At 38.2% G+C, this 10,040-nt stretch overlaps 1 protein-coding gene across 1 annotated transcript; it reads right to left on the bottom strand.

The window, feature by feature from the left end:
* Nucleotides 1–8,786: 8,786 nt before the first annotated feature.
* Nucleotides 8,787–10,040, bottom strand: LOC130965667 (uncharacterized). The gene is made up of 3 exons (XM_057890428.1): nt 9,965–10,040; nt 9,162–9,539; nt 8,787–8,849 (listed from the first exon to the last, which is right to left on the bottom strand). Exons 1-3 carry the CDS (start codon nt 9,983–9,985, stop codon nt 8,787–8,789), a joined length of 462 nt encoding a protein of 153 aa, XP_057746411.1. The 5' UTR covers nt 9,986–10,040.

Below are 10,040 nucleotides of genomic sequence, written 5' to 3'. Positions count from 1 at the left end.
TCATGGCCAAAACACACGCTACTTCATTTTCTTTGGCTTCCTTGGCACGGTAATGGGACTTAGTTCCTTGCTTCCTCATGGTGCTTGGTTCGAAACTTGGTGAAAGCACTTGAGGAGCAATTTTTCCTTGATTTTCCATGAAGAGCACGACATTGCCCTGCTCTCCAAGAGGGCAGGGCAGAAAATTGAGCGCCACTTTGTTTTGGATTGAGGCTCCAGCTTCGAGCCTTGGTGGAAGCACTTTAGTTTATTTTCGCTTATTTTTTGCTCTTAAAGATGCCTCTCGTTCCTGCCTCAATTGTACGCCAAATATGGATTTCTATATATCGTTGGAAAGCTCTGAATGTCAGCTTTCCAACGCAACTGGAAGCACATCAATCGGACGTCTGTAGCTCAAGTTATAGCCCTTTGAAGGAGGCATGGTCATGCTGTGAGCGCCCAGATTTTACCTTAGCGAAATTCTTGCTTCCAACCTCAATATGCATCACGATTCTGCCCTGCCCTTGGCAAGGGCAGGGCAGTGTGCGTGCTGGCTGCTTCCTTCCTTGATTTGGTCATGGGCACGCTTTTAAAAGCGTGGCCTAAGGCTCCAAAGTGTACCCCAACTTCAAAGTGTGTCCCAAAGCTCTTTTTTTCTCCTTTTTTGTGCTTCTTTGCTTCTTTTTCTTCTTATTTCCTACAAGATTTATAAAATTAAAATATCAAGAAAATATATCATTTAAGTACAAAAAGCATTCAATATTTAAGCACAAATCATCAATTTCTTGTATGAAAAAGCATAGAAAATGGGTATATGATGACTTGTCATCAAGCTGGTTCGTTCGAACTCTTATTGTGTGAGCTTGGAAATAAGGCCTTAGCCTTCGGGAGGCTACTATTAAGGCATATGCAAACTTCTCAGTTTTTTGATACCTTAATTCGGGGCCTTGTAGAACTTTTCTAGTGAAATATACAGGATGCTGCACGACCTCATCTTCCCGTACTAGAGCTGATGCTATAGCTTTGTCACCTACGGACAAGTACATGACGAGTTCCTCCCCGATTTTAGGTCGGGTCAGAATCGGAGGTTGGCTTAAAAATCTTTTGAACTCCTAGAATGCTTCTTCGTATTTAGGAGTCCATTCGAACTGGCATCCTTTTCTTAGTAGGGAGAAGAGTGGTAGGGATCTTAACGCTAATCCTGCCAAGAACCTGGAGAGAGCTTCAAGTCAGTTGTTCAACTGCTGAACCTCCCTTAAGCAAGTCGGGCTTTTCATTTCTAGGACTGCTCTACACTTGTCGGGGTTGGCTTCAATCCCCCTTTGTGTTAGCATAAATTCCAAAAAATTTTCAGCCTCCACCGCGAAGGTGCATTTTGCGGGATTCAATCTCATCTCGTGCATCCTAATGGTGTTAAAGAGTTGCAAGAGATCAGTCAAGAGGTCGGCATCTTCCTTGGTTTTTACTAACATGTCATCTACATACACTTCCATTAGCTTCCCAAGATGAGGTGTAAACACCTTATTCATCAACCTTTGATATGTGGCTCCTGCATTTTTTAACCCAAAAGGCATGACCACATAGCAATAATTTGCTCTTGGCATGATGAAAGATGTCTTTTCTTGATCCGACTTGTACATCTGAATTTGATTATATCCCGAGTATTCATCCATAAACAACAAGTATTGATATCCCGAGTTGGAGTCTACTAGGGTATCAATATATGGGAGTGAATATGGGTCTTTTGGACATGTCTTATTTAGGTCGGTGTAGTCGACGCACATCTTCCACTTGCCATTTTGTTTTTTTTACTAGCACCACATTTGCCAGCCAGGCCGGATATTTGACCTCTCTGATGAAGCCGGCTTCTAGGAGGGCTTATACTTGCTCTTCCACCACTTGGGCCCATTCAGATCCGAGCATCCGTATTCTTTTCTGAATAGGTCGCGATCCAGGGTATATTGCCAGTTTATGCAACATGAGCTCGGGATCTATTCCTGGCATGTTGGAGGCTTTCCAGGCGAAGAGGTCGAAATTCTCTTGTAGAAGCCTTATAAGCTTCTGCTTCAAATCTTCTTTCAAGTTGGCTCCTATGTTGGTGTTTTCTCCTTTCTCTTTTCTGACATGCACCTCTTCAGTCTTTTTCCCAGGTTGTGGTCGTAGCTCTTCCTAAGCTCGAACTCCTCCAAGTTCAATGGCATGAACCTCCTTTGCCTTTTTCTCTCAGGTTTAGGGTTTCATTGTAGCATTTTCTTGCCAGCTTATGATCTCTCCTGATGGTTGCAATTTCCTCTGGCGTTGGGAATTTCATACAGAGATGGGGGTGGATACCACTGCTCCAAGCTGATTAAGGGTCATTTTGCCTATTAGAGCATTATAGGCTAAACCCACGTCAACGACTATGAAGTCGATACTCAGAGTCTTGGATTTCATCCCCTTTCCAAAAGTTGTGTGTAGGGGTATAAATCCTAGTGGCTTTATTGGTGTATCCCCCAGCCCATATAGGGTATTAGGGTTTGCTCTCAATTCCTTTTCATCCAATCCTAGCTTATCGAATGCTGGTTTGAACAGGATGTTGGCCGAGCTCCCCTGATCCACTAGGGTTTTATGTAGATGGGCGTTGGCAAGGATCATAGTAATCACTACCGGATCATCATGTCCGAGAACGATGCCTTGCTCATCTTTTTTAGTGAAAGAGATGGTTGGTAGGTCGAGAACTTCGCCCCCGACCTGGTAAACTTCCTTCAAATGTCTCTTGCGAGATGACTTTGTGAGATTATCTCCAGCAAACCCCCCGAGATCATATGTATATGTCTTTCCGGGGTCTATGACGGCGGGTCTCTTCGATCTCCCTCATCTCGCTTCCTCTTGCCATGAAGGTTCGACCTTTCCATGAGATATCTGTCGAACCGACCTTTCCTGGCCAGCTTTTTTAATCACATTTTTCAGGTCGTAACAATCATTCGTTAAGTGACCATATAGTTTATAGTATTCACAGTATTCGCTACGACTTCCCCCCTTTTTGTTCTTGATGGGCTTAGGGGAAGGTAGCCTTTCAGTGTGATAAATTTCTCTGTAGACATCGTAAAGGAGTGTAGGAGTGATATCTCCTATGCCTTTCAGGCCCGACTTCTTCTTTTTTCTTGGACTCTCTTTTTCTCTTTTGTTGAGTGGGAGTGCCCAGGTCGCCAGCTTGGCTCTCGCAGCCTGGCGTTTTCTTTCATGTTGATATACTTCTCAGCTCTTTTTTGTACATCACTGAAAGAAGTCGGATGCCTTTTCGAGATGGACAGGGAGAATGCGCCTTCTCGTAGTCCATTTACTAGGCCCATGATCACTACCTCCGTGGGTAGGTCTTGAATTTCTAAGCACGCTTTGTTGAACCTTTCCATGTAGTCTCTCAGAGGTTCTCCGATCTCCTTTTTCACTCCCAGGAGACTCGGCGCGTGCTTTACTTTGTCCTTTCGGATTGAAAATTGCATAAGGAACTTACGTGAGAGGTCGTCGAAACTGGTGACTGACCTTGGGGGAAGGCTAACGAACCACTTTATCACTGCTTTCGTCAGGGTTGTCGGAAGGCTTTGCAACGAGTAGCATCAGTGGCGTCGGCTAGGTACATCCAACTTTTAAAATTGCTCAAATGATGCTTTGGATCGATAGTCCCATCGTAGAGGTGCATATCGGAACTTTTAAAGTTTCTCAGAACTTTTGCCTTTATTATGTCCTCATTGAACGGGTCTTATCCTCCCAAAGGGGAATCTTCTCGGTTGCTGCGAGAGTTCTTGCCTCGGAGATTAGATTCTAATCTTAAGAGCTTTTCTTCGAGCTCTTTTCGTCGCTCAATCTCTCTCCTCAAGCTTTTCTCCGCCTCTTGCTGTTGTTCCAGTTTTTGCTCTAGCTGTTCCAGCCGTCCCTGGTAGCCGTGGAATAATCCCATTAGTTCAGTTGCATGGGGTTGTCCCTCCTTTCCGGATCTGTGACCCTCAAAAAGTTTCTCTTCGGGTCCTTTTCCCCTGAGGTACCTTCTCTGTACTGATTAGTCACCCCTTGGTGAGTGACTATGGCTCTGTCGTTATTACCAGCGTCTTGATTCTCTTGCTCAGAATCGTACGCTGTGTTTTTGCCTTCATTTGAATCGTTCACCATCATGGGTTGATCTCTCAAGTCCCCGGCAACGGCGCCAATGTTACGAGGGTAACCTAAACTTAATAGGTTGGGCTTGTAAGGCTGACCCAAACGTTAAAATGAGGTGGTCTCTGACTTGGTTCACATCTGGGAGCTGCCGTCTGACTTGTGTGTATAAAGGAATGAGGGGTGGTACCTGCAAAGACACTCCGATGCTTAAGTCAGCAAAGGATTTAGCAGGTTCAGAGAATATTGGAACTTAAAGATACCTTAGGGGTGTCAGTGTATTTATAGTGGTGATCCAATAACTACCGTTGGAGTAGTTCCACCTTTTAAGGTGGATAACCATCCCTTTATCTTAGGGTAGTTGAGATATGCCTCCTGAAAGTGGGTTGAGAGATTTTAGGGATAGTTATTCATTTGAATGAGTGTTATCTGCCAGTTATCCTTCGAACCCGACTTCTTTGGAATGGAGTCTGTGTTGAATCCGACCTCTTCTGAGGAGGTCGGTAGGTGACAAAGGCCAATCTATGGGTTGGACCTTTGGTGTGTTTGGATTGGACCTGGGACATAGTGTTGGGGTATGATATGAACACCGATTAACTACAATTTGATTATTTTATGAACACCCCTAGTTGACCTTCTCATGTCCTACAATCCTACATCCAAAACAAATATTTTTGAGTCCCTCATATTCCAGTAAGTATCTCACTCCATTAATGAAATATCGAAATACTAAAAGTTTAGTTATGTCCAACTTCATATATAGGCTCAATTTGGGTAAACAGTTTAATTAAACTTATTTTGACAACATAGTTTAAATAATAAATAATAAATAGTTATATTAAAAGTAGCTTATAAATAAGTTATTTTATATTTAGATTTTTAATTCTAAAAATGCTTATTTTATAGAAATGTAATAAAAAAATAATAGTATTTTAAAAAAAATCATTTTTTTAAAATTTCTCTATAAACTCCTAAATAACTTCTTAAAAAGATACAATTTGATTTTGAAAATTAAGGTAAAAAACTCAAAAAAATTACTTTTTTCCAAACGGGTCCAGAGTCCATTTGTCTGTAGTATTAATGCCCATCTTCAGCAGAGTCCCCACAATATTTCTTATACTTTCCAAAATTTTCTTCTCGTAATATTCTATTGCAAAGCCTGGTAACTTCACCCAAGCTGCAATTATATCTATGGTTGCTTCCATTGGATTGAAGTTGGGAGTCCACATATAGATAGAAAGATAGTTGTTTAATTTCCAGGGACCTCTAGTAAGTGCAAAGTCAAAATCCTCTTGAAAAATTTTTTTACTAAGAACTCATTCCCAAGGTCTATAATCTCTGTACTTCCCTGTTTGTTCCACATTATTTCAAGCCTTCAAGTGAGAGCAGCTAGGAAAATCTGTTTGCCCAAGAGCTTAATGATAAAGCGTATCCTACTAAGGATGCCTCAAAATTATACACACCATTTACCTTCTCGACTCTTATCTCTGGCTCAGCTTTTTTCCACTATGCTCTCTAGTTCATAAGGCTTTGGCCTTCTCCTTCTCTGGTCCTTCGTGGGCTTTTTGCTCTTTATATCCCTTCATATTCTTCCACTGCGTCACTTGATATAATGTCATTTTCATTCTCTGCAACTGGACTCTTTCCCCCCTTTAACCGCCTCGCGTTAAGTCATTGCACTCAACTTACTGAATTTAGTCTCTCTTTGAGAATTCTTTTTCGGGTCCAATCCCTCCTAAGAGCATATTTAACATCACACATAGACAAGCTTCTTAACCTTACTCAGATTAAAGAGTCTATACTTTAGTGCTAGTATGTAACTTATATACAACAATGTGGGATAAAATTAAATACTCAACTTGTATCAGTTTCACAAACTTCTTTTAAAGCCTTCTACTTGATAATTAAATACGTATTACTCTCTTAAGATCGTCTACACCAAAATCAATTCCACCTGCTCCTCTATACTGCACATGGCAGTATCCCATTCACAAATCACAACCATAGACTTACATAAAAAATAATCCCTAAACTACACGTCAATGACGCCTGAATATACTGCACATGTTCAAGCCACCACAGTTTATTTCCACCACGACCATAAAAGCATATTATATCATAAATCATAAACATTATAAAATTTAGAGTCAAGTATCGATATCACCATCCTCTTGGATAAAAAAAAAGTTAACACCATTTATTTCAAATTCTAAAGTTAACTAGATTGTATTTTCACCTTTTTTCCAATTATAAAAGCAACACATGTTTAGGTAGAGTATACCATTCCACCAATTTCTCAAATGATATAAGCAATGTATACCCTCCTTTATTTCAAATTAGATCAAGTATGTAATATCTCAAATTTTTTCGGATCATAAAAATTATTTGATTGAGTCAACTACATCATGCCAAATCTTGGATCAAGTATGTCATTCCACCAACTTTTCAAATCATAATGTATAAGATTCTTTATTTCAAACTAGGTCAAGTATGTGATCTCAATTTTTTTTCAGATAATAAAAGACATCTTTTAAGATCAAACTAGATCAAGTACATCATATCACCTTCTCATATCATAAAAGCAACATATTTCAAATTAGGTCCAAGTATATCATATCAATCTTTTTAAATAATAAAAACTATGTTTACCATCATTGATCCTCGATTTTTAACCGAACTTAGAACCGATTATGTAAAAGCCTTTACAACAAAGCAATACATGAGTAGATTTATGAATAGCATGCATACCATGCTTCATAACTTCTCAAACATTGGGTGATAGCATTTCTTTTACCATGTTCAAAAGAGTCATGAATATAATCCCACAGTTTTACCATGTCCATCAGATCAAGTAATCTGTTTATCCCACCAATGATTCTAGCCTGCAACACTTTTCTTAATAGTTATATACTCACTTCACAATTATTTCCAAATTCAAATGTTAAAACAATTTTTTTTCCCAAATGAAAAAGACAACTACTTTTTCAAGGAGCAAAACATTTTTATTTAATATGAACAGCAGATGAACATAGAGAAATCATGACGAAAGCATACTAGTCAAACCATGTTTTTCTAGAGTCAAGTTGTTCAAAAAAAAAAAAAAACATGGGTCAACGTACTGCACCAATCTCAGAGTGCCTTCAGTACTGGATCTTCAACTAGCTAAATTGGATAGGCATCATGCATCAATCTTTCCATATCTTAGATCAGGAAGCAACAAGAAAGCACAATATGTGCAGCAGAGTTGTTTTATGTAGTTAGAAGATATGCTTATCCAAGCTTCAGTGTCTTCCACTTGATAATCACACATCAATCTCTAAATAGTGTCTACACCAAAGAATTCCTCCTACTCGTCTATACTGCAGTTTGCAGTATTCCATTTACAACCATAGATTTTCACAAAAAACAGCCTGTAAACCCGTTATCGTTGTAACACCCAAACATGCTTCCCTTATTCAAGCCCCCATAATCTGTTCCCAACGCTACCATAAAATCAGTATATCATATCATAACACTAAATTTCAGGGTCATGTATAGATATCACCATCCTCTCTTACAAAAGAAGCTAACACCATTTATTTCAAATTGTATTTCCATCTTTTCCTGATTATAAAAGCCATACATGCCATCCAACGGACAATTTGAATTTTTTGGGTCAAGTTCATGTCCCCTTTTTTCTCATATCATAAAAGCAAACGTATCTCATCTTTTATTTCAAATTGGGTCCAAGTATGTCATATCTCGATCTTTTCAAGATCTTAAAAGCTATGTTTACCATCACTCATCATAAAAGAAAACGTATATCATCCGTCATTTCAAATTGGGTCCAAGTATGTTATGTCTCGATCTTTTCAAGATCGTAAAAGCCAGGTTTACCGTCATTCATCCTCCTCTTTTATCCGGGCTTGGAACCGGCTACGTAAAAACTTTTGCAACAAAGTTTTACATAGGCAGAGTTATGAATGCCATGCATACCAGGTTTCATAACATTCCAAACATTTGGGTGTATAACATTTCTTTTAACATGTTCAAAAGAGTCATGAATATAATCGCAGAGTTCTACCATGCCATCAGATCAAATAATTTGTTTATCTCACAAATGACTTTAGCCACATTGATATCCAACATTTTTCTAAAATGATCATCAAAAGAATAGTTTACCCATAATTCTTAGCGAAGTCTAAAATCATAGTGCTTTGATAACCAACCTTAAAACACAAATGCCAAAAAGTTACATGTAGCAGTAACTAGTAGTGACAACACTATACTAAATATGATTAACAGTGCTTAGCCCAACATATTTAAACAAGTTCAATAATTGATGAACAATAATATTTCCATTTTGCGAGGCCCTATATTCTAAATCAGTAAATTCACATTGCAACTACAGTGTTGAAAAAATACAAACAGTTCAGGATCCTTTGATGAGAGAGTTTGGCAAATCAATAATACCAAAAATATTTTTTGCATTGTTTGCCTAATAGCACAAGAGTAGCAGGTTCCACTTCCACATGTTCATGGGTAGTATATGTCAGACAAAAAAGATGAAAAAATAGCATATTGAAATCATTAATCTACTTAATACTTATTGCAATGAAAAACATGTTAACAACACAACTAACGAATTACTTTACCACTTGAGAATCACCAAGAGTAAATTGATTATACTGACTCCACTAAAATTGACAATGTAGGTGTAAGGCTTGAACATTTCCAGGGTCCCAACTTCCATTCAATAACTACAATACACACAAGAGTTTTTAACACGATGCAAAATCAAAGAGACCTATTTTTTTTCTTTTGTATCCAATTTTTAAAACATTTATAATAATATCCATTGCTTAATTTTAAAACACCAAAGCTTCAACTTGTCTTGTAACAATAAAAAAAGCAAAACCAAAGAAACTCTAAAATAGAAACATCTTGATTCTTGAATCTTGAGGCATTGCCGTTAACTAACTAATAATGCAGTGGAAAAGTTTCTTTTTTTTCTCAAAAAATCCATTATGTGCAAGAAAAAGAAAAAGAAAAAAGAAAAAAGAGAAAGATACCTTCTTCATCCTCCTTCTCGTTGATGATAAGATTTGGCTTCTTAAAGAATGAGAGGCTTGTAGGTAAAAATATGACCATTGATGCATCGATGGGGACCTATCAACCGCAGCAGCTTCTTTCCCACCATTATTCTGCTTCTGAAAACACACCAACATTTTTGTTTCCAAAACAGTTATGAACTTGTACAACTGTGAAAGGAAAACAAAATAGAAAAGGGAGAGAAAGATAAAGTGATGAATGAAGAATAATTCGCCTTGAAACCCTTGAGGAAACGAGAGAGCCGATGAATCACGCATTGTGAAAGATCCAAGAACCAATGGCATCACGAAATGTAGAGGGGAAACAAACCCTAATGGCAATGTTCTTGTTACTTTCACCTGCAATATAATGCAACTACGCTATCCTGTTATGTCAATGCATAAATCAAACTATAAAAGTGAAAATAATCATGAAAACAGAAAAAGAAAATATGATGCAATTTGCGCTAAAGAGAACTAGAGAAGACGGTGAAGATTGAGGGCTGTTGAAAACAAAACGTATACTGAGGCATATTATAGGTTTAGCATATTATAGGCATATACTGTTGAAAACAAGTCGGTGGCTAACTTTTAGTTAACGCTACTTCAGGACCATTTTTTTTCGGTGAACCAGGACCATTTATTATACTAACAAAAATAATCTTCTTCAGCCCAACATGACCCATTTTAGAAACCAAAACCCAAAACAAAAACTCTATGCTAACTGACAATTAAAAAAAACCAAATAAATTCTTGATTTTTTTACTCAAAATTTCGACACTTACATTTCTCATCCCTCCATTCATCGTGGTCGATCCGGTATCTTACGTGGATGGTTTAAAAAAAGGTTCAGGGACACAA

This window comes from Arachis stenosperma, chromosome 3 (genome assembly GCF_014773155.1).
Source record: "Arachis stenosperma cultivar V10309 chromosome 3, arast.V10309.gnm1.PFL2, whole genome shotgun sequence".
In the NCBI taxonomy this organism is placed as follows: domain Eukaryota; kingdom Viridiplantae; phylum Streptophyta; class Magnoliopsida; order Fabales; family Fabaceae; genus Arachis; species Arachis stenosperma.
Note: the sequence above shows the minus strand (reverse complement) of the source record. Positions and strands in the feature narration are given on the sequence as shown.